Raw genomic sequence first — 21,422 nt, forward strand, 5'->3', positions numbered from 1 at the left:
GAGATATTAGAATTTTATAAATAGAATTAAATGTCAAATACACCCGTGTAACTATATATATATATATATATATATATATATATATATATATATATATTTTTTTTAATGGTTAATATAAAACTATGTTGTATTGTTGCTGCCGTTACAAAATTACACTTAAGCACTATTTTGAATGTCATCCAATCAGAAGAGACCTTTGATCAGGTGGGGCAGCAGGAGATGGACAACGAACCACTGTACGTCCATGAACTGGGGGGAAAAAAAATAAAAAATTCTTAGTTCCCAATACAAACCCCGAAATGGAGCCGCAACTTAACGAGTTGAGTGCTTTTATTATATTTCCTTTCAAGTATTTTACCACATAGAAATGACAACGTAAGGAATTGGCATAACTGCCAAAACGTAAATAGAGTGCGCTCTTATGCTAACAGCTAGCCTAGCTTCGTTATTTTTTAATCGCTGCCCCTCGTAGTTTGTGCTGGTACTACGTCAGATAATGTGTGATAGTAATATGTGTGGGTTGAATCACGTTTTAAAACAAATGTTTATACATACTTTGTGTGTAGCGAGCTTAAAAGTAGAGCAAAAATATGAAATGTGCCACTCTATCTGCGTGATCATGCTCAGATCTCTTCACCTCCTGATTGGCTGGCGGAGTTTTAACAGCGAAAGCCACGGAATGTTGTACTGGCCTGTCACGCCAGGGGAGGTTCAGAGGTCACCCTTCACTTTCATTTCACTCAAGTAATTTATTGATATTCATGTATAAAACAAGCTGTAAGTATAAACCACCGCTCATATACTCTCAGGTAATAAACCGAAAATACGTGGTAGATTTAGGAAAGCTGCACATAATGCAGTGCAAGAATGTGGCAGTAAGCATTTTATTGAAATGAACTGTTTTTATAGCTTTTTTTGTTTTGTTTTTTGTTTCAGATTTGGTTGAAAGTTAAATTTAGGTGAATATTCAACCCCAGAAACATTTTAAGAAATGATTTATTCTCCAAGCATCTGACTGCAAACACCTGCATGACCCACGATCTGCACAGGTTCCATCTCATGTGTCCGCTCCTTCTACTCTGCTCCGGTATTTCTCACCCTGTTGAGAAGAAGACGTATTGGACGAGAGACACCAGTGAGGGTCCCGCCAGCCTCCTGGGAACCTGAGGGCTCCTGCAGAGAGCCAGAGGCACGAGCTTCCAGGAGGGCAACCGTCCCGGGTGAATCATGCAGTGAGGACCGCCTAAGCCAGCATCATAGCTGCTTTGTTTTGGTGCTTTTTCCCCTGTCCTCAGCGTGGAGCGTTTTGAGAGGACCTGCCGTGCGGCACCATGGGATCCTCATCTGACAAGGTGAGTGTGACAGTCCGGCCTTGTGATTGCCCAGCAGACCTCAAAGAGTAGAGAACAAAGGAAGCGTTAATTGAGGTTGATATAAATCTGTTATTTTTTTTGTTTTGTTTTTTTTCCCTAAACAAACGTAATTCTTCTTGAGGTAATGGAAAGCTACACTGAACATTTTTAGGATTTTTTTTTTATTTTTGTATTTTTTAAAAAGGAGTTTTCTAGCATGTAAAAGACATAAGTCGAATCGAATAATCCTTTATTAGAACCATAATAGTAGAAATTCCAGTTTTACAGAACACCGTCATCAAGTCATCACACGATTTTATACATGGCAAACAGAAAAAATAAGAGACCACTGCAAAATAATCAGTTCCTCAATTGTTGCTATTTATAGATATATTTGAGAGATTATGTTCTATAGATTACTAACAACATAACTCCCAAAAGAAGTAATATCACTTGAATTTATTTGTACATTAAATAGTAGGCTTTAGTATGTGGTTGAAAGACAATTTTCAGGTTAAAAAAAATGTAAACCCAAAGTAAAATGAACATTTTCCTTCATAAAATATATATATATATATATATATATATGTATATATATATATATATATATATATATATATATAAAGCAGATATGGAAAAGAAAACAAGGAAAAGAATTCTTAATTCAATTTCTGCCACCTTGCTGGCCTTGGGGTCCAGTGGGGTCATCTGAGTTGGTTCCACGTCAAACTTCAGTGGAAAAAAACGGTTTATATGTTTATACAGTATTTAAGATGATTTTCAAAAATTTAAAATGAATTTATCTGCCCTTTTACTTATGCTTTCCCACACACGTAGTTAAATGTTCAAGAATAAGCAAGCATCAAACAGCATCCATTCATTATCCGGACCAAAGCCCTCGAATGATCAATGCTTTAAAAAAAAAAAAAAACGTAATATGAAAATAAAAATCAAGCATTCATATTTTCAGCAGTAGAATGAATTAGCAATTTATATTTACATTTAAGTCCAAATACAAAACACATATGAACAAGATGTACCTTGAAACAGTGTGATGAGACCACTTGTTATATTACAATCTTTTTTTTCTATTGTTAATATAAGTCGAATCGAAAAGTCGTCTGACTTGATGTGTCTTAGTATTTAAGTACAGCTTTTATTTAATCAAAAAATACCTGTTTGAGAGACTCTTATCAATAAATAGCACCCTCTGCCTGCACTAAAAATTAACATTGACTAGTCTGAACATATTTGAAATGTTTGTAAACGCTCTGATCAAAGTAATTTCACTTATACCTAATTCAAATATGTTTGTCCACTTTTCACATTTGCTTTTAGGCTGTTTGTTCTGTGCCGTTTTGTAGTCTTAAGCAATTTGGCCCCGCCCAATATTGGATGTGATTGGTTGCAAATTGAACAGTCAACTCCTCAGACAGCAGTTTTGCAGGACAGCCAATTGGAAAAAAAAATGTTAAAATGAGCTTCTTATTCAATGTTACTTTAGTACGGTTTGATAGGTGTTCTATCTGGGATTTGGTTTACAGTACAGTATATCTCTAAAAAACCAAACAACTTTGAAGCTGTTTATTTTTATTTTATTTTTATTTATTTATTTTTTTATTTTTATTTTTTACTAATACATGCTTAAGAAATGAAACTAATGATGTGAAATAGTGCTTCCTCTTTGTAAAAAAAAAAGGGAAAAAAAAGCCTCTATTTGTCAAAATGCCAATGTAAACACACTCCTAAATTTCTCATGTTTAGTTGCACAGGTGAGGCGAGGTGAGGTTTAGCATGTTGTCTGCGTTTGGTTGCAGGCGTCCTCGCCCTGGATGCTGCTCATCCTGCTGCTGTGCGTCTTGTGCGCTCTCTGCCAGGAGGATGAATATTCCGGAAACCACTCGGGTCTGGACCGATGCACTCGGCGGATATCGTGTTTTGGCTGCATCAGATTGATGAACTAATCATTTATAGTATGTGTGGCTTAAATGTACAGGTGAGGATCACACCTTTGAGGGATCGATCCTCGACCGCTATGACCACTTGAGACCCCCCCAGCCAGGTCAGTCACATGACTTTTAGGTGAAAAAAAGTCATTAAGTACTTTGAAGATGCAGAAGGTGAATTTATACAAGACCAAAAAATTGCTTTATGAATAATGCTGAGTTTACTGGTCTGTATGAAAGGTAGGCAAGCTACCAAATTTTACAGCTTTAGTGGTGGTATCAAAGGCAGAAAGGTAGCTCACAGATTTGATACTGTTGTGTTGAAAGCAATTGACGCTGTCCAACAAAATGATTTTATACATCTGAATCAGGGATGTCTTGATGCTGTGTGAAAATGTGCCGAGGTAGGATGTTTTTTCTGAGTTTCTGTTAAAAGGGAAAAGTCGGATAAATGCCAAATCTTCTGTTACGACTCTTGCGGCTATTTTGCAGGATCTCTGTGTGAAAGGTGCTCCAGAGTGGCCACTGTTGAGTCAACCTCAAACTAACAGACATGATGGTCATCTCCACCAGAGTCCTCCCATGGGTACGACGAGGACCAGAATCCGGAGGAGGATGATTACGACCCCTACGAGCCCGCCCCCACCCAGGTCACCATGATCACAGAGGACGCCTTCCCCTACATCACTCCCACAGAGTCGCACTATGCCAAGGAGGACAAGCTGGGACGGAGGAAGGTGGGGGTCGCAGGGGGACACAAAATTTCATGCTTCTACTAACCTGGGGTAACATTGCCACCTAGTGATGAACATTTCCTTACTGTTGTAGTACCAAATAAACGAAAAGCTAGTATAGCTGATACAGATCTTTATATTTTTTTAGAAAACTGCACCAAAGTTGTGGCTGGTATGACTGATATGGATTAAAAAAAAAAAAAAAAACATTTTGAGTCTAGGCTAGTATTGACTATATAAGTTGTAATATGTTTAGAAATCGTTTACATAGTAAAATGGAAGCTGCTATAGCAGCTACCAATATTTAAAGGAAAAAGAACACAAATATTTTAAGTAGTACAATAAAAGTATATCGCTGATATAGATATTGACATCGATAGAATTTTATGTTGATTAAAAACCTGGTATTGATGATACCAATATTTATAGACAACAGTTCAAATATAGAAAAAAATGCGTATTAAAAATAATATAAAATTAAATAGAAGCTGGTATTGTCTAGTTATATTTAAAAAAGAAACATGTTGAGAATTCATATAAAGCCTCTTACAACTGAGTTCGATACCAAGGTTGGGGGGAAAAACTAACGCTAATAGCAATATTGTGATATTAAAACTGCCACAATATGTTGTTGTCATCACGTCACGATATTAAAAGCAGCACATCTGTTAAAAATAAGTCTTTTCATTTGTGCAGTTCTAGTACCCTCTGGTGGCTATTTTTTTAGTGCAGTTTAATTTTCACAATGCATATTTTGGCCCTTCTGTGTTTAAAATACACGTTAATGGTCAGATGAAGGGGCACGTAATATGCTTGTGAACCATGTCAATATGTGGAGGAACTCAATATGTGTGTGCATAAATAAGCAAATGCTGCAATATTAAGTGTTATTAGAGATTGTAGGTTGTTTATATGCAATGCTGTAATGCACAAAAGAACAATATTGTGTGTGTTGTTGTTTTGTTTTTTTAGTATGAGCTAATTTTTTACAATATTGTGACCTTTTTGTGTTTCGCCAACCTCCCCACAATATCGTGATAATTATCGTATCCTGACCTTCATATCGTGATATCGTATCGTGATGTTTGGATATCGTTACATCCCGAGAAAACACTGGGTAATAAACAAAAGGCTGTTATACCAGATCCTAGTATCAATTCAAACATTTTATCAAGAAATGTTTGTTTGTAAAACAGCAACTGGTATCACTAATATTGATAGGTAGGGTAGGCGAGTAGACATGCTCAACATGAATTCTATGGACAGATATAGTAAACATGCTCATTAGGTATCCAATAGACAAGATGCATAAATATGTTTGCCATTTAGTCTACAGTAATAACAACAAACATGCCTGTGGAAAGAAAAACATGTCATCTTCTCAGGTCCCGTTTGAGCACCAAGGACCTGACACCAGGTCCTCGGAGGAGTCGGGTGGCGACGCAGCCCTCGGTGAGGAGGGTCCCACCGAGTGTGATTGTGAACCCGGTGAGCCGGGATTCGCCGGCTTCGCTGGGCCCAAGGTACTCGCGTGGTAAAGCACTCTTGATAGAGGCTTCTATACAGAACACTTAGAAGACTAAGTTAGAAGACTTATCTGCTCTCCTCACTTCCTGTCAGGGCTTGCGAGGCCTGCAGGGTAAAATGGGAGCACCCGGACTGCAAGGCAGAGAGGTAACACCCCAAAATCATCAATATATCATCACTGTCTAAAGAAAAACTCGGAATAATGATATAAAAGAAGTCAAAATGAGGAGAAATAATTGACTGAGTTGTGTTTTAGGGTTATAAAGGAACAAAAGGAGTGCAAGGCCGAAAAGGAGATGCTGGCCCAGGGGTGAGTGATTCAAAATGGCTTCAAGATTAAAACTTGATATGTTGTTATGGAAACCCACCTGATCGTAAATGGAAAGGAAAGTGATCAATATTAAATTACATTCTTTTTTTTCTTTTTTTTATAAATCAATCTATAAGAAAAAAAATAGTGTTTTTAAGTACACTTGCCTTCTGCATAATAATAATGTGATAGCAAAAAATATTGTTTATTATTTGTATTTAAACAGCAAAACTTGGACTATACTTTCTTTGTATCTCTGTTTGCACTTTGATTCCAGGGTGATCCTGGACCTGAAGGCGAAGACGGAGGTTCGGGTTTCGATGGTGGCATGGTGAGTAATAGGGGAGAAAAGGCAAAGAGTTTGTTAAAAAAAAAAAAAAAAAGTGACTTTATATTGATTAATTATTCATCTTTATAGTGACATTGTTATTGTTGTATTTTTTTTTTACCAGGGAGAACCAGGACTTATAGGGTCCCGGGGTGAGCGTGGACAGTCAGGTCTGAAGGTAAAAAACACCTTCACATCCCTCAGGTTATGCAAAAAGCATATAGAGCTGTTCTACCTGCAGTGGAAATACTGCAGTAAAGCAGTGCTCACTTTCACTTTTATACGTTTCCACACACCCTTTCTGGCGGGTTGGGGGAGTTCCAACCGCTTTTCAAGATTAACGATACCACCTACAAGTGACAGTTGAACCAGTTCTTGCAGGTGCTTATCTTTTTCAGTTAGAATCGTCTGCTTACTCAGTCACAAAGTGAGGACCTTTCGAGATGCAGTTAATTAATTTATAGACTGACTCGCGTCCTTTCAAACGGTGACCTGCTTCCAAGAAACGGAAGAATGTAGTCTTGTTTTTTTTTTTTTTTTTTTTTTTTTAATTGGTTCTTAGCCATGCTTTGTCTGGTCCCCTCACTTATCCTCAGGTGACCCTACTAGGGGACATAAAGCCCTTGACAATTTAGCTCTTACAGTCACAGGGACATCCAAACCCTTCCACAATGATGAACGGGACAGTTCAAGGAACAGAACGTTTATACACTTTAGTGGCACTGTGACTTATTTTCAAGTAAACATAGGAAACTTGAGTGAATCATCAGTTTACAGTCTGAATTTGACCACAGTTAAACGTGTGTATTCATGGACATGTGAACCCCGAAAATGTAGGGGTTCACTGTGCCAATATTGCCAGGGTTGCTCTCTGAAAGAAACCGGGACGAAACTCATCTAGAACGCGACATGAACGCTAGAACAGTCATTTAATTTGACCATCTGGGGTCACATGACTCTTCCTGTTCGTAGGGTGAGGCCGGCATGGAGGGACCGCGAGGAGGGGTCGGAGGTCGTGGTAACATTGTAAGGAAACCCAATTGATCAATCAAGCAATTTGATTTTAATATAAAAGTCAAAAGTTGTATTATTTTGTTTCTTTAGGGTTCTCGTGGTGATCCTGGCACTCCGGGATCAATGGGAGGTCAAGGTCCCAAGGTAAAAATCAGATGTTGAACTTTTTGTTTTGTTTGTTTCTGGTGTGGTACAAATATTCTTCCATAAAAGGGAGGGTTTGCATTTGTACATTGTAAAATGCAACTTTCCCATATAAATAAGCCAAGCTACCCAATCTAGTAGCTGTGGCTAACGGTGGCTTTTATACAATGCACGTTATGTACAGTTTGCCACCTGTGCTTTTGTGAGGGGTGTGGCTTTGATTTGGCTTTGAGGGAGAATTAAGTCATGCTACATTCAAATCTTGCAAGGAGCTTGAACAGCAAACTCAACCTTTACTTATATTTATCATGCATGACCTATTTTTATATCCAGGGATCCCTGGGTGAAGAGGGCAAAGTGGGAGTTCAAGGACCAGATGGAGGCAAGGTAATTAAATAGGAAATGAAAGTTTAAAGCTTGTCAGGAGGAGGATGATAAATCTTGTAAATAGTGTTGGCCAGTAGAGGTCACCATTGAGTTCTTATTGTCTTGTCATATCCTGCAGGGCCAGACTGGAGCACCTGGATTCCCAGGAGACATAGGCGACCGAGGATACAATGTAGGACACCTCGTATACATCCTCTGTTTTTACCTGAAATTTTTCATGTTTTTTTTTTTCTTTTTTCTGTACACTTGCATTTGAAACACTTGTGTGGAATCTGAGTCAAAATTATTTACCACCCTTCGGTGGTGGTCTAAAGCAAGGCACTGAAATCGAGGCACTCATATCTCAAGACACCACAGTACTTCATTTTTGTTTCGTTTATTATTTAGATAAAATTCATGTATTTAACATATTTAATTTACATGTATTTATTTTGTCTGAATATTTCCTTGTTTGTTCCCCTCAGGGTTATCCCGGCCAGCCCGGTGGCCGCGGGCCAGGTGGACCAAAGGTACCCACTAATTATCTGTCCTTTTCATTTATTGTATGTTGTCCCTCGGAACATGGGCCAGCTGCTTCAAGTACAATACTGTATGTCCATTATTCACATTATTGGTTAAGTCAAACAAAGAGGACAAACAAGATGAAGATTCCCGGAGCCTTTTGGGTGGAGACCAGAACAAAGCTTCAAAGCATCTGTAGAATTGTTAAACGAGTGTCACCAAACGCTATATCCAAAGTATATGATATATAACTGTATAAAATGGTATACAGAGCCTGTATTTAACTTTTGTCAGAAGACACGAGTGATAAAAAAAAAAAAAAGTCAATTGTATTGTAAGTTTAGCCCGTAGTTATCGTTATTACTGTCCACACAGAAAGTCTGCCAATCTCTGTTTCATTATTGGATGTCAGTGGAGATTTCACTTTTGTTATGAGGCACCCAGCAACATGACAGATGCAAGTATACTGAAATTGTGAGGATGGTTTTTACAGGACTTTTAAAAAAAAGAAAAAATGGTGTGACTTATTAAACCAATATATAAATCAGTTGACACTTTTGGTATGGTTTTAGTCGAAAAAAAAAAAAAAAAGAGCCAAATTCTATGACTAAGTGTGTGTGTTATTCACGAGGAAGTCACACCACCCAGTAGAGGAAGTTACAGGTATTTTGATATACACAAATTAATTGTGGGAAGCTTTGAATGTTACTTTCGGTTCACATAAAGTTACTGAAACAAAGTTGGGGGGATTTTTTTTTTTTTTTTAATCTCCGTATCTATTTCATTGAAATTACACTAAACATAATTTTCTAGTATTTGGATTTAATTCTACTTTTTACTCCAGTACATTTCACTGACTTTTTAAATGTAGCACCACCATCAGACCAAAAGTGTACATTGTACACACACCTTAATTGTGTAAAAAAGAAATGTAGCTAACACACACTTGTCCCAGGGATGATAGTTTGAAATATTTTTCACAGTTATATGTTTCTTGGTCATGAAAAAAAGGTTAAATTGTTTCCACCGAATCCAACAATTAGCTCTTTGGGGACATGAGTCTAGATTATGCATTGAGGGATCCCTACTGTGCAGTTATTAACATTTTAAGACAAACACATTATCTCTCTGTTAGGGTACCAGAGGTCTTGGCGGCGTTCCAGGCAGCGATGGCGACCCCGGAGAAGATGTGAGTGTGTATCTAAATTTATCGACCTAAACTGGGTGGCCAAAGTATGGCCCTCTCTTAATCTGGACCACTGATTTTTTACATTTTCCTGAGTCCTGTAAAATGGTTTTGTTTTTTTGTTTTTTATAAGCCGTTTTTCACTCAAATTGGTTGCATATATTACTAATATACGTAAATATTTGGTTAGGTGTTATAATTGAAATTAAATACAAAAATTTATTACTAAAATAAACTTTAAATATCCATTCTTTTGAGCACAAAAAAAAAAGGCACCCGTGGTACAATTTGCTCAATCAGCTTCTCATCGATGTCGTCACATTTATCTTCTCAGGGTCCCATTGGTGTCCCGGGATTGATGGGAGAACCGGGTTCCTTCGGGGCAAAGGTGACAAAGCCACTTTATGCACTCGCTGATTTCAGCGTGATGCTGAAGTGGTTCCATTGACCGTTGCAGGGCAGCAAAGGGGAGCGTGGCGTTCGAGGACCTCGAGGCAGGATTGGCTTTGTGGTGAGTGAGTGAGCACTGCGACACATTTTAATGTTTGATTCCTGAGGCTGAGTGAGACCAGCACATCTATGCAGTTTATAGCATTTATGCATAATTTTTATACAATTTAGAGCTTTCATACATTTTTTACTGCCTATTTTACTGCCCTGTATTTTCTCAAAACTCAATCAGCTTTCGTACAGTACATTTGTCCCGATATTTATAATGATTTAAAAAAAAAAAAAATTTATTGTGGTCCTTCCATCAGGGTTCTGCAGGTGAGCAAGGAGATGCTGGAATACCTGGCAAGCCAGGGCCAAAGGGCCTCCAGGGACCCCTTGTGAGTGCTCACTACAACAACACACAACCACACAATCTCAACAAAACTTATGTGTGTGCATATGTGCTGTAGGGGCCCAAGGGTGAGACCGGACCGGATGGTGACACGGTGAGACTAGTCATACAATCAAGTGCTATTTGTGGTCTATGTTATTATCATCACTGTAATGTCAACTTCCTGCTGGGAATTCTTATCGTTTTCCTTCCTCCTCACAATTTCCTCAATTATTGTATTTTCTTTTATGCATGCAGGGTGCGAAGGGTAGGATAGGGGTCAAGGGCCAAAAAGGACAAAAGGTAAACTGTCAGTAAGTTTGACACATTTAAGTATCACTCTTGAGTCACTTTGGTTTCTGCTTTCAGGGGGCGCTTGGAGATCGTGGAGAGAAAGGAGAGGTGTGCTCGTCACTCTGACAAAAATTGAAACCACAACTTACCATAAGAGTTTCCCCTTTGTAAAGTTCAACAGAATACAAACCAAAGATCAAAGATGTTATTTTTTTAGATGAATGTCACGTTCAAAAGGAGGCTTGGATTTTTCTGTTGCGTCATTCAAAATAGTTCAGATTTGGGCTAAGTTGCAAATGTGTTGGATGAATGGCCTTACAGGAAGGTGTGCGGCATCCATTTTGTTTCAAGTTTACCATAGTAACAATTTTTCCCACTACTAGTTCCACTTTTGGCCTACTAGCATGCAAACCTTGGTAGTGAACTTCTGTGCCGCACTACCACTTCAAGACCCAACTAGGAGATATGTGCCTCTATCACTAGTAGGCTCCTTGACCTTAGTAGGAGTTGCAACATGACAAATGGCCGCCAACTTTGTGGAATTTTCTATAAAACATGGAATGAGCACTTCCAACACCTCTAAAATCTTAACATTAATAAATTCTTTGTTATTCTGCCCACTCTGCTCTCCTCACACATGTTCCATTTGCGCTTTTTTAAGTCGAGTTGTTGTGGTACGTGATGCTGTTTGAAGCATCACGGTAATAAAAACGTTGTCTTTGGTCTCTTGGAGAAAAGCAAACAGTAGGACGGGCATAGCTCAGATGGTAGTGTGGCAGCCTCCCAAGCTGAAGGTCGTGAGTTCGTTCCTCAACCCCTGAGTGACTTTTATTCATTTTTTTAAATTTTTTATTTTACTCTCTTCCTAGTGTAAATCTTAGCCTATTCTAAAACTATTCTTTTTGGTCACTGTCTAAATAGAGTCAAATTCACTCAGTGTAGATATATTTAACTGGAACTGGTAAGACAAGGGGTTGCCCAAAATGGTTGAGGGAAATTTGGTGACAAATTTTGGCCTGTGCGAGCTCATTGATGGATATTTTTTAAATGAAACTGATAAGCCAGTCAAACAAGGGGCTCCTTGAAACGGTTGAGGAGATTTGCTGGAAAAAAAAAAAAATAAAATAAAATAAATCAAGTTATACTGTTTACTCTAATTTTAAGATTTTTTTTTTTTAACCATATTTTCTCTATGCGATGGCACACAAAAAGTCCCCAAAGGCCATTTTACCCAACACAAAAAAATTCAATTTCTCTGGAAAACATCATCTGGAGGGACGTTACAAATTAGTGCGAAGGATATCGAATCAAATTTTAAATGGCTGTTAATGTCCATACATATAATTTCTCATCTTTCTTTAAAAATAAAAGGACATAAATATGGCTCCAATTGTTTTTCTGCACACAATTTTTCTCTTTTGTCTTTCCAGCGTGGTCCAACAGGTTCGGGTGGTCGGACCGGCAATATCGGCCCCCCGGGTCCTCCCGGCATCCCGGGATCCCGAGGGGCTCGAGGTCCCCTCGGAGACCCTGGCGCCAAAGGCCAAGCCGGACCCAAAGGAGTGCAAGGTGCCACTGTAAGTCTTGTTTTGCTAATTTCAGAATATTTATGAACAATGGGTACCAGCTGGGATACTTTTGTGTGACAGAAAAATAGAAACCAGAAGTGGCAAATGTGACCAAATGTTGCCTTCAGGGTCCCGGGCTATCGGACGAACAGGTGCTGCAGCTGTGCCGCGGCGTGGTCACGGCTCAGATCTCGCAGTACGCCGCTTCCATCCGGGCCAAGTGCACGCAGGGTTGCCCCATCAACAATCGCACGCTGATCGGACCCCCTGGAGCCAATGGCCCCCCGGGACCAGCCGGCAAAACTGTAAGGCCAGCTCTATCCCACACTTAGTTCACATTATTACTTTTAGTAGCTACATTAAATTATTAATACACATTAGTAAGTGTTAAAAAAAACAAAAAACATTTCCTTAATAATTTTGTTCTTACCTTTTTTTTTTTTGCTAGTATAATACATTTTGTATCTCAACTATATTTATCGAGCAGTTTAAAAAAAACATTTTGAATGAATATTTTCAATTACAAACATACTACATTTTTCGAGAAAGTATAAATTATATAATTTGCATTTATGCACTTACTTCCCTCCGTCTCTTGTAGGGAAACGTGGGCAAAGCTGGATCCAAGGGAGACCGCGGTGTTCAGGGAGACCGAGGCCTGGAGGGAGAGAAAGGATCACAGGGTGAACGAGGTTCGCCATCAACGTTTTTTTTTTTTTTTAATTTTCAAAATCATTTTTTATTCATGCCTGGAGGTTGATAAGTGCCTTTATGATCAGGCACAAAGGGTCCTAAAGGAATTCCAGGTGATCCAGGAAAAGGCTTCCAAGGACTTGATGGACCACAAGGGGTCCCTGGTGAGACTATTTTTTTCATTATTACGAATTACTAAAGCAGTAGTGGGTTACATTACTTTGGTCTTTTTTTCTTTTATTTTTTTTGTAGTGTTAGCACGGGCGCTAATGCTAACACAACACATGAAACATGTCCATTAGCCGCTAAAGATAGTGACGTTATGTGCATCCGTTATAATTGAGCTAGCTTAGCATCTTGGTGGTTGTTTTATTTCAGAGTTGTACACAGCTAATTTATTAAGAGAACTTTTTCACCACTTTTTTTCCACAGGTTTTCAAAGTTTGAAAGAAAGAAATATATCAAGTATGACAAAATAGACAAAAAAAAATTAATTATGCTTTAATCTGTCTAGCTAGCATTTACCACTTAAAACTTTGATCTGACCACTTTTATTTTGCTATTAACTCATTCAACCCTTTCAACCCCTATTTTTTAATACTTTGTCCTTCACTCCCAAAAACTTTTTTTTTCTTTTTTTCTTTTTTTTTTAAGAAGGCTTTGTTGCAGCTTCTGATCTGAAGAGGTCGCTTAAAGCAATGGTAGTTATTACAAGAAACGGGCCAGCAGGTGGCAGCAGAGTGTTAGAAAGCCAGGGCCATGTTGCAACAAGCTCTTTTTCCCAATGTTTTCAACAGGTTTGTGAATAATGATGAAACTTAGCTATATTCTAATGCTAATTGCTGCAAAACGGAAACAGATACATACTTTTTTTTTCCTCATGAAAGAAGAGACTCTTATCTTTCTTTTGGTAGGTTCCATGTTTATATAGCAATAGAACACAATATTCCGTGGGCCTTGCAAAATCAGTCAAAATCCAGTAAAACAGGAGCAAAGGGGCTTGCTTCAGTGAAAATGCCTGGGAGTGAATGACTTAAAAATTAATTATTAAAAACTAAGTATCAAAAATTAGATAATCCTTTAACGTGTCCTAGCTGGTTTATTAGCCTAGGTGCTGCGACGTCAACAACAAGAGAACTGAACACTTTAATCTAAAGATATGTGGACTTTTGTTTGCTGTTTTTTTGGGGGGTTTTCCCTTTGGAGATGCTTAAAACCACTTTTACTGTTTCCTCAGGTTTTCCGGGCGAGCCTGGCGTAGCTAAAAACGGCATGGAGGGTCTGCGTGGCGCCCGAGGGTTCCCAGGTCAGGTGGGCATCACCGGGATGCTGGGAATCCCCGGCATTCCGGGTTTCTGCGAGGCTCGGGATTGCAGCATCCACGCGCCGGTCATGCGCAAAGAGCAGGGTCTGGTTAAGGGACCCCGTAGTTCCTAAACTAAAGATTAAAAAAAAGTGGGAGAGTCACTTCGTCATCATCATCATTTTTGCATTATTTAAGCTTCAAGCTGATCAAAATGTCTGCAGCCTGAGTACCAACCTGAGGGGCACTCCGCTCCAGGAACATTCTGCTTTGTATCAATTTTCTTGGTTGGTAAAAAAAAAATCTTGTATTATTCAGTCCTAATTTTTTACTCTGATGTGCAGCGCCATTGGGAAGTAGGGCTTCACTTTGTCCTAATTTTTGTATATTACATTTTTATTCCTAAATAGATTTTTTTTTTGTCATAAAATTCTACATGTAATGCATACTCACAACCTGATTTTTTTTTTTTTTAATAAAATGTTTGCAAAGGTCTTCAAAGTTTAAAAAACACACTGATAAATGTATATTTATAGCCTTTTTTGCTCAAAATTGTATTGATGCATATGTGACATTTGGTAGCAATTGCATGTCAAGTGTTTTGGATGCCACAAGCCTGGCACACTTCATCAGGTTGGGCGGCAATATAACAAATTGTGGAAAAAGTGGATGCGCTGGGAATATTTTCTAGATGCACGGTAAGTAAAGAAACGATGGCGTGTAAATATGATGTAAAGTATCTCAAATACATGTACTGTTCTATGAAGTGTTTCAGATAAACTGCCTGATATTTAGTTTAATTCGTGTCCTCTTCACTTTGGTTGTCACAGGAATGATCGTAATAATTAGTTTTTCCACACAAATTCCAAGGCAACACAGTGATCACGTGTTAAATGAATCAAGCTTTGGTGTTTTTAACGGTTCAAATACTCCATTCAATGTGAAGTTTGTTAATAATTCCGTGGGTTTTGACTGCTTCGAGATGGCACCAAGAGGCATTTGCCGGTTGGGTAAACAATATATTTTTAAATAAATACATTCACGACATATTTGTTCTGATTTTATTTATTTAGTTTTGGTAGCTCTTGAAGACATCTTGTGTAAAACAATATACATTGATTGTAAAGGTTTGACATCTACAATGTTTTGTCCTGGTCTCCTGCTAGCAAGCCAATAGTCACTCGATGAGTGTCTCATCCTGTAATGCCAAAAATTGAAGTTATTTACACCAGCACCAGTTCCATCCGAAGAAAAAACAGCCCTCAAAGCATAACGCTGCCACCACCTGCTTCATTGGCAAGTTGTAAAATATGTTTCTTGTTTGCAATACCAGTGAAGACCCGCCATCACCACTTTTATATTTCAATGCATTTGACAAAATGATATCCTCAGTTCGGTTCTAGGAGTTTGTGTAGTTAATTTTAACTTTCAATGTTAAATACCGTCTACAATAAAAGAGAAACTCATCAAAATATGTATATTTAAACAAATTTAAACACGCCCAATTTTCATCACGTGATTATCGAGAATGTGAAACTTACTTGGGAGTATTCGCGGACTCTTCGAACACTGAAATCTGCAAGAGGTTCAAGTTGTGAAGTCGGGGGGGACCCGTCGAGGCCTCACCGACCTGTTTAAATCTGACGTCCTTCAAAAATGGCGACGCCCTGTAGACACACGGGCCGTTTTTTGTTTTTGTACTACACCAAAAGCACATAAAATCCGAATTTCCGAGTAGTAATACTCAGATTTCCCATAGCACCTGAAGGCATCACAATGATATAAGAACCACGGAGAAGCTACCGTAGCCTGGCGGGGGAGGAGTGTTCCGTTCTGCAGTCTGCAATCAGATACAATTGGGGAACCACGACCTACTTTGATCCTTTCACTTCCATTTCAAACTCATCCGTCGGACAAGCAGTTCCCCTGCGCTGCCAATAATGCGCACAATTCCTATGACCTTCCTCCTAATGTTACTCAGTGAGTTTTTTCAAATACCGTATGAATTATGTTCATATTCTATTGTAACTTTGTATTATTATTCCTGCTAGGTCGCGCCTGGGCTCGAAGTGATGTAGTGCATGTTGTTCAGACCTTTGTGAGTGCCAACTGTTCATTACCATGCAGTGCAAAAGTCAAAGCAGGAGTGCAGTACTTGTTCGTGAGCTGGTACAAGGTAAATGCATCGTCTATTGTGGTATTTTTAGTATTTGTCCCGTTTTGTTTTTACTTCCACTTTCACTTATTTTATGCGAAACTTAGCGTTCATCTTCAAATTGTTAGTAATGTTACGGTATTTATCAAACAAGACTTTTCCTCCATTTTGAGGCTGGACACCACTGATCGCTCGAACCAGCGAATGAGTTTGGTGGAAAGTGCAAAACTGAATAAACAGAGTCGAGCATGACATGTGAACCAATCAGCGAAGAGCGGATGTGGCGTCATATAAGCGCCAAACAGTATTTGATTTAAAATAAATAAATAAATAATTAATTAAAAAAAAAAAAATTAAAGCAATTTTAATGTCTGTTTTTGGTCATTTCAAACTGAGTTGTAATGCTGAATGAAACAAACTTTCATCTGAGCACCATTTTGAATGAGGACGGAATTATGGCATTGAAGAGTGCCGTTGCTCGCTAAGAGTACGTCACAACAAATGAATTTGATTGCACGGTTGTTTTGAACAGGACCAATCAGCGTAGCTAAAGAAAAATCTAACCACTCCTACCTCCTCAGCCGCGTATTTGAACCGCATCGATGTGACAGATGCAGCTGCTCGGCGACCCGCCGACGCTGCAGCGCCGAGGCCTGGTGATGCGCGACCTGCCCTACGGCGTGGCTGAGCGCAACATGGTACTGAAGCGGGAGGTGGTTCTTGAGGACACCAGTGACATCGTGCTGCCCAATGTGACCTGCGGCGACGACGGCTCGTACATCTGCCGCCTGTACGCGCCCGTCGGGGAGAGGAACATCGAGGGAAAGGTGGTCCTCCATCTGTCGGGTGCGAATCGCAGGAAGCGGGAAATGTTCCGGAATTGTGCCTTGACTTGCGTTGTGTGCCCCAACTTTTGAAGTTACTGTATTAGATGTACCTACTTTATAATTCGTAATCTATAAGCAAACATTTAATATTACAACCATCTCAGTTGAACTTTATCGGGGTATATGATTTTGGTTCTTAACTATACACAGTTGAGGGATTTCTGTAGCTCCAAATTTGTCCTCTTAAATGCTTGCTAATGCCACTTTACCATCCCAATTATGATATTGAACATTGACTTATTGTTTTACTATTTACAGATTGCAGTGACGGGCTCGTAGGACACCCGAGAATGGATGATGATGATGTTCATCATGTTAATGATGATGTGATGATTTGGGTTTCCATTTCACTGATCCTTGCTGTTTTCAGCTGCCTGGCAGTTATAGTAAGTAACACACTCAAACACAGTTCTGTTTTGAAAAAAAAAAAGTGGTTTGATTGAACATTTTAGTATATCAATGTATTTTAAAATAAGTATGTTTCATTAAATTTAAATGTATTAAACTTTTTTCATTTTGATGTTTTTATAAACTTGTATATCTCTGCCATCTTCATATCTGAGTGTGCAGTTTGTGAGCACTTCAAAATAATAATAATAACACAATTTCCCACCCCCACAGTTCATGTTGAGAAAGCTGCGACAGGACCAAAAGATATAGTTGAAAGTAGAATCACTGGGAAGTTTTTGACACTCTGGTCACTCAGTGGATGAGTTGCATGCAGGCCGAACACAAACTGCTGTCTTGTGTTTTCCTCCGTCTGCCGGCATTTCCAGGTCCTGTGGCATGGCTGCGCCAACACACACACAAAATGAAAGTTTGTAAAAGTAAAAGGAAGGAGAAAATGGGTCAAATAAGGAAAAGGGTTAATAGTAAAAGCTACATTAGAAAGATGGGCGTGGAGCCTGTTTTTAAAAACAAGAATGTTCTCTGCAGAAGTGAGGTTCTACGGCATGTTAACAGCCTCATTGTAAGTACGTGTCCTATATAAATGTATTACAATGTAACCCACTGCTCGCACTTGGCCGTTTCACAAATAGTGAAAATCTGTATTAAAAATTACGCACATTACAAATTTTCATTCATTTGTTCATTTCAGGCAATAATCAACATTAACAATGTATCAATTTTTCTAAACAATTTTTTTCTAAACCTAGCCTGAAAAGGAGTGGGAGGAAGAAAAACTCAAGTCCCACCCCCAATGTCATTAATATATATATAAAAAAAATTGTCTACTTTCCAACAAACTTGCACTAACCAACAGCATTGAGATGCTAATCAGTAAACTTGTACATTGTAATATTTGTATTAAAATGTATTTATGTGAAACGTCAGGCTTAAAAATTTTATTTCCTTGAATGACTTGTGCAACGACTCGACACAGATAAGTCGTTTTACCTCGCTGCTTAAAATTAATTTAACAAGTCATGTGAACGACAGAAATTATTTCGTAAACGTTGTAGGATTAACCTATTCTTTGATTTTACTAATTTGGTTATTATGTATCTCTTTTGATGATACTTTTGTGTGTGTGAGAGAAATGTTATTAATTTTCAGTGTCTTTGTATTTGGTAATTTCCTGTTCAAATAAAGTACCCTAAAAAAAAGATTGATGGTGAAAAAAATTATTTGCATTGTAACATGCATTAGTGACGTCGTAGCTCATTGCTAACTTCAAAGCTAACGTTCCTAGATGTGAGTTTGTATTGATTTGTAACGTGCATTAATGGCGTCTTAGCTCTTTGCTAACTCAAAGCTAACGTTCCTAGATGTTTGTATTGATTTGCATGCATTAATGACGTCTTAGCTCTTTGCTAACGTCAAAGCTAACGTGCCGAGATAGCATACATTACCGCTGAATAAGTGCATATTTAAAAGCTAAACAAACAAGTCCATACATGTGTTGTCGTGGCCTTGGCACCGAGTGGTTAAGGCGATGGACTAGAAATCCATTGGGGTCTCCCCGCTCAGGTTCGAATCCTGCCGACAACGATTTCGCTCATTTTATACAGTTCCCTTACGTCTTTGTTTTTTATTTTAAACTCCTCTCATGTTAAATCAGTAAAATATCCAAATTATTTAGCTTGAAGGCTTGTATGAATATTTCCGCCTCGCGTCTCTTCGTGAGGCGCCTTGTTGCCAGTTGTTCGTAATAACTGGTACGATTATACTTCCTTTTTAACTTTCAAAATAAATGCAGGCGTGAATTGACCGTACTGTTCATTACAAAAAACGTTAAACTTTTAATAAATTACCAAAACATGTTTATTTTATAACGATGTAATGCTTGTTTCAAATTGAGTTTTTTTTTTTTTTAAGGTGAAGTAAGAGAATACAAATTACAATTTATTTCGAAGGATTGTCTATGACGGTACGCTCACGTTACTTAGCAACGTCAAATGTTGTAATGGCGACCTAGTTAGCATCAAAAGTTGATGGACAGACAGCCGCCATGGACGACGACCTGGACGAGCTATTGGACGAGGTGGAAAACAAGTTTTGTCGCAACATTTCCGTCAGCCTGGCGAGCTCCAAAGGGAAGGGAAAGTGCGGTAAAGACAGCGGCGAGCGCCGGAATGTCGGGTAAATGGAGCTAACGGGGCTACAGCTAATGACCGAAATGACGTTGCCCTGACATACGCAACGATAACGCCACATTATAGCTTTCCCGTGTAGTTTTGTGATGCCACTTGTGATGCTACTTAATCATGTCGAGGCTGTCATAGTTTAATGCGTATTTCTTGTGCCGTCAGATGTGGAAAGAAGATAAGCAGCATCACTGAGGACATTGACGCTCTCCTGGAGGAATTTACGGAGGGAGACCACAATGATGCACCTCAGGCTAAGGTGAATATTTTTGGTTCACAATGTTTAGAACAAGACATCCTATGCACAGTACCGCAACTCAAATTCAGTGAGAAAACCGCCACAGTTGATGTAGGGCGACATCAAGTGGTGAAGATGATCAACCAATAAAATATACAGGATGCAATAAGCTTGTAAGTTCAACAGTGGCAAGATTGAAGTTTTAGCAATAGGTGTGTAGTGTAAATACAGCACAAGTAAGAAATCTAACACAGTAGGTACAATGTTTATGAGAATTAATTTTAATTTACTTAATCTATTTTTGCATGTTTAATTTCAGCCTGCGCCACTTCCCAAAGGACACAGGGACAACCAGATTCACTCTCAACCTGGAGGGAGAAAGTGAGCTAAATGAGCCATATTCAGAAACCACTCTGGGTTTATTGAATGTCTGCCCTCTCCATCCATCAATGCATCCACCAGGTGCTGTCCCGTTTACCTCGGAGGGAGCGCCGTGGCAAAAGGAGTGGGAACAGCCGCATCCAAGAGGTACCAAAACCCAGTTTATTGTCTACGATGAGCATTAATGCAATTAAAGAACACATCGATCTGACCGGCAATGACCAATGGGCATGTGCGGGCAGGTCATGTGACCAGCTGAGGTGCACTTCCTGCGACTTCCGGGTGTTGACGTTTGACGACTGCGAGTGGGACTCTTCGTGTGATTACCTCTTCCTCAGGTGAGCCGAGACCACACTTTTCAACTACAGTGGTCCAATGACATACAATTCTATCCAACAGCAATACATTTTTCACATCATCATTCGGAATTGTTTTAAACTTTGATTTAGCTACAATTTGTATTTAATTTTATGTGCACGCAGGAACAACATGCCTGACCACGGCAAGCTTGTAGCCAAGTTGATGAAGAGGAAGGGCGTCCGGGCGTACGCATGCCAGTGCAGCTGGTTCACTGCGTCGGAGGCCACGGACGTGTTGATGCATACACAGCTCAGATGGGCGTGCACAAGACACCCGGACTAAACCATCTTCATACACTACTCTTAAAAAGATTTACACAACTTGGTGTTCTATAATGAGTGTTTGAACGGCAACCCTCACAACAGTTTTTTTTGTTTTTTTTGAAATATCCAAAAATGTCCACTTGTTTGCTTTTGCTTGTCTGTGACTCTTAACTTTTTGGAAGTTGTGTGTCATCACCATGACATCGCCGCCTGTAAACATCAGCGGGCCGTACTATGATGAGATGCGGTTTAACATATTGTAATGTACAATATCAACCATTTCTAAACATTTGGATCAGTCTACCGAGTAGGCAAACCCCAATTGTATTTGAGCATTTAAATGTTCATATCACTCACTGTCATAAATTGATGAATAAAAATATATTTGCAGCATGAAAATACGGGGTCATGAACAAAATAGAAACGTATTTATCTCATAA

At 38.9% G+C, this 21,422-nt stretch overlaps 3 protein-coding genes, 1 long non-coding RNA gene and 1 other non-coding gene across 13 annotated transcripts; 4 read left to right on the forward strand and 1 right to left on the reverse strand.

The window, feature by feature from the left end:
• Positions 1–187: 187 nt before the first annotated feature.
• Positions 188–15,157, forward strand: LOC144021972 (uncharacterized). 8 transcript variants are annotated; one of them, XM_077526297.1, is made up of 29 exons: positions 188–319; positions 628–777; positions 937–959; positions 1,050–1,352; positions 3,170–3,257; positions 3,349–3,414; positions 3,872–4,035; positions 5,418–5,555; positions 5,653–5,706; positions 5,816–5,869; positions 6,147–6,200; positions 6,322–6,375; positions 7,170–7,223; positions 7,302–7,355; positions 7,689–7,742; positions 7,861–7,914; positions 8,207–8,251; positions 9,379–9,432; positions 9,764–9,817; positions 9,887–9,940; positions 10,188–10,259; positions 10,332–10,367; positions 10,511–10,555; positions 10,622–10,654; positions 11,977–12,123; positions 12,243–12,419; positions 12,716–12,806; positions 12,894–12,971; positions 14,045–15,157. In XM_077526297.1, exons 4-29 carry the CDS (start codon positions 1,332–1,334, stop codon positions 14,242–14,244), a joined length of 1,995 nt encoding a protein of 664 aa, XP_077382423.1. In that variant the 5' UTR covers positions 188–319; positions 628–777; positions 937–959; positions 1,050–1,331; the 3' UTR covers positions 14,245–15,157. The 8 variants fall into 8 exon arrangements, with proteins under 8 accessions (XP_077382423.1, XP_077382422.1, XP_077382419.1 ...); XM_077526296.1 differs by having other exon boundaries at positions 628–717; XM_077526293.1 differs by having other exon boundaries at positions 628–959.
• A 2-nt stretch (positions 15,158–15,159) lies between these two features.
• On the reverse strand, positions 15,160–19,296 carry LOC144021983 (uncharacterized). 2 transcript variants are annotated; one of them, XR_013284236.1, is made up of 3 exons: positions 19,051–19,296; positions 15,652–17,942; positions 15,160–15,308 (listed from the first exon to the last, which is right to left on the reverse strand). It is a non-coding gene; the product is annotated as an uncharacterized LOC144021983 (long non-coding RNA). The 2 variants fall into 2 exon arrangements; XR_013284235.1 differs by having other exon boundaries at positions 15,160–17,942.
• Positions 15,899–18,227, forward strand: cd83 (CD83 molecule). Its single transcript, XM_077526323.1, has 5 exons — positions 15,899–16,090; positions 16,162–16,286; positions 16,877–17,111; positions 17,411–17,538; positions 17,774–18,227. Exons 1-5 carry the CDS (start codon positions 16,051–16,053, stop codon positions 17,810–17,812), a joined length of 567 nt encoding a protein of 188 aa, XP_077382449.1. The 5' UTR covers positions 15,899–16,050; the 3' UTR covers positions 17,813–18,227.
• cfap418 (cilia and flagella associated protein 418) lies at positions 18,913–21,381 on the forward strand. The gene is made up of 6 exons (XM_077526322.1): positions 18,913–19,735; positions 19,906–19,999; positions 20,298–20,359; positions 20,441–20,506; positions 20,602–20,697; positions 20,842–21,381. The coding sequence occupies exons 1-6, from the start codon at positions 19,605–19,607 to the stop codon at positions 20,999–21,001; spliced, it is 609 nt and encodes a 202-aa protein (XP_077382448.1). The 5' UTR covers positions 18,913–19,604; the 3' UTR covers positions 21,002–21,381.
• trnas-aga (transfer RNA serine (anticodon AGA)) lies at positions 19,055–19,144 on the forward strand. The gene has a single exon. It is a non-coding gene; the product is annotated as a tRNA-Ser (tRNA).
• Positions 21,382–21,422: the final 41 nt, after the last annotated feature.

This window comes from Festucalex cinctus, chromosome 7 (assembly GCF_051991245.1).
Source record: "Festucalex cinctus isolate MCC-2025b chromosome 7, RoL_Fcin_1.0, whole genome shotgun sequence".
NCBI lineage: Eukaryota > Metazoa > Chordata > Actinopteri > Syngnathiformes > Syngnathidae > Festucalex > Festucalex cinctus.

Excerpts from the sequence above, each read along its gene's own strand:
- LOC144021972 (XM_077526293.1), top strand. The coding sequence starts at position 1,332 with ATGGGATCCTCATCTGACAAG. Across the intron at positions 7,224-7,301 it reads TCGGAGGTCGTGGTAACATT|GGTTCTCGTGGTGATCCTGG; the intron begins GTAAGGAAACCC and ends TTGTTTCTTTAG. Across the intron at positions 8,252-9,378 it reads GCGGGCCAGGTGGACCAAAG|GGTACCAGAGGTCTTGGCGG; the intron begins GTACCCACTAAT and ends TCTCTCTGTTAG.
- cfap418 (XM_077526322.1), top strand. The coding sequence starts at position 19,605 with ATGGACGACGACCTGGACGAGCTATTGGACGAGGTGGAAAACAAGTTT. Across the intron at positions 20,000-20,297 it reads ATGATGCACCTCAGGCTAAG|CCTGCGCCACTTCCCAAAGG; the intron begins GTGAATATTTTT and ends GTTTAATTTCAG. Across the intron at positions 20,698-20,841 it reads TGTGATTACCTCTTCCTCAG|GAACAACATGCCTGACCACG; the intron begins GTGAGCCGAGAC and ends ATGTGCACGCAG.
- cd83 (XM_077526323.1), top strand. The coding sequence starts at position 16,051 with ATGCGCACAATTCCTATGACCTTCCTCCTAATGTTACTCA. Across the intron at positions 16,091-16,161 it reads CTTCCTCCTAATGTTACTCA|GTCGCGCCTGGGCTCGAAGT; the intron begins GTGAGTTTTTTC and ends TATTCCTGCTAG. Across the intron at positions 17,112-17,410 it reads GGTGGTCCTCCATCTGTCGG|ATTGCAGTGACGGGCTCGTA; the intron begins GTGCGAATCGCA and ends TACTATTTACAG.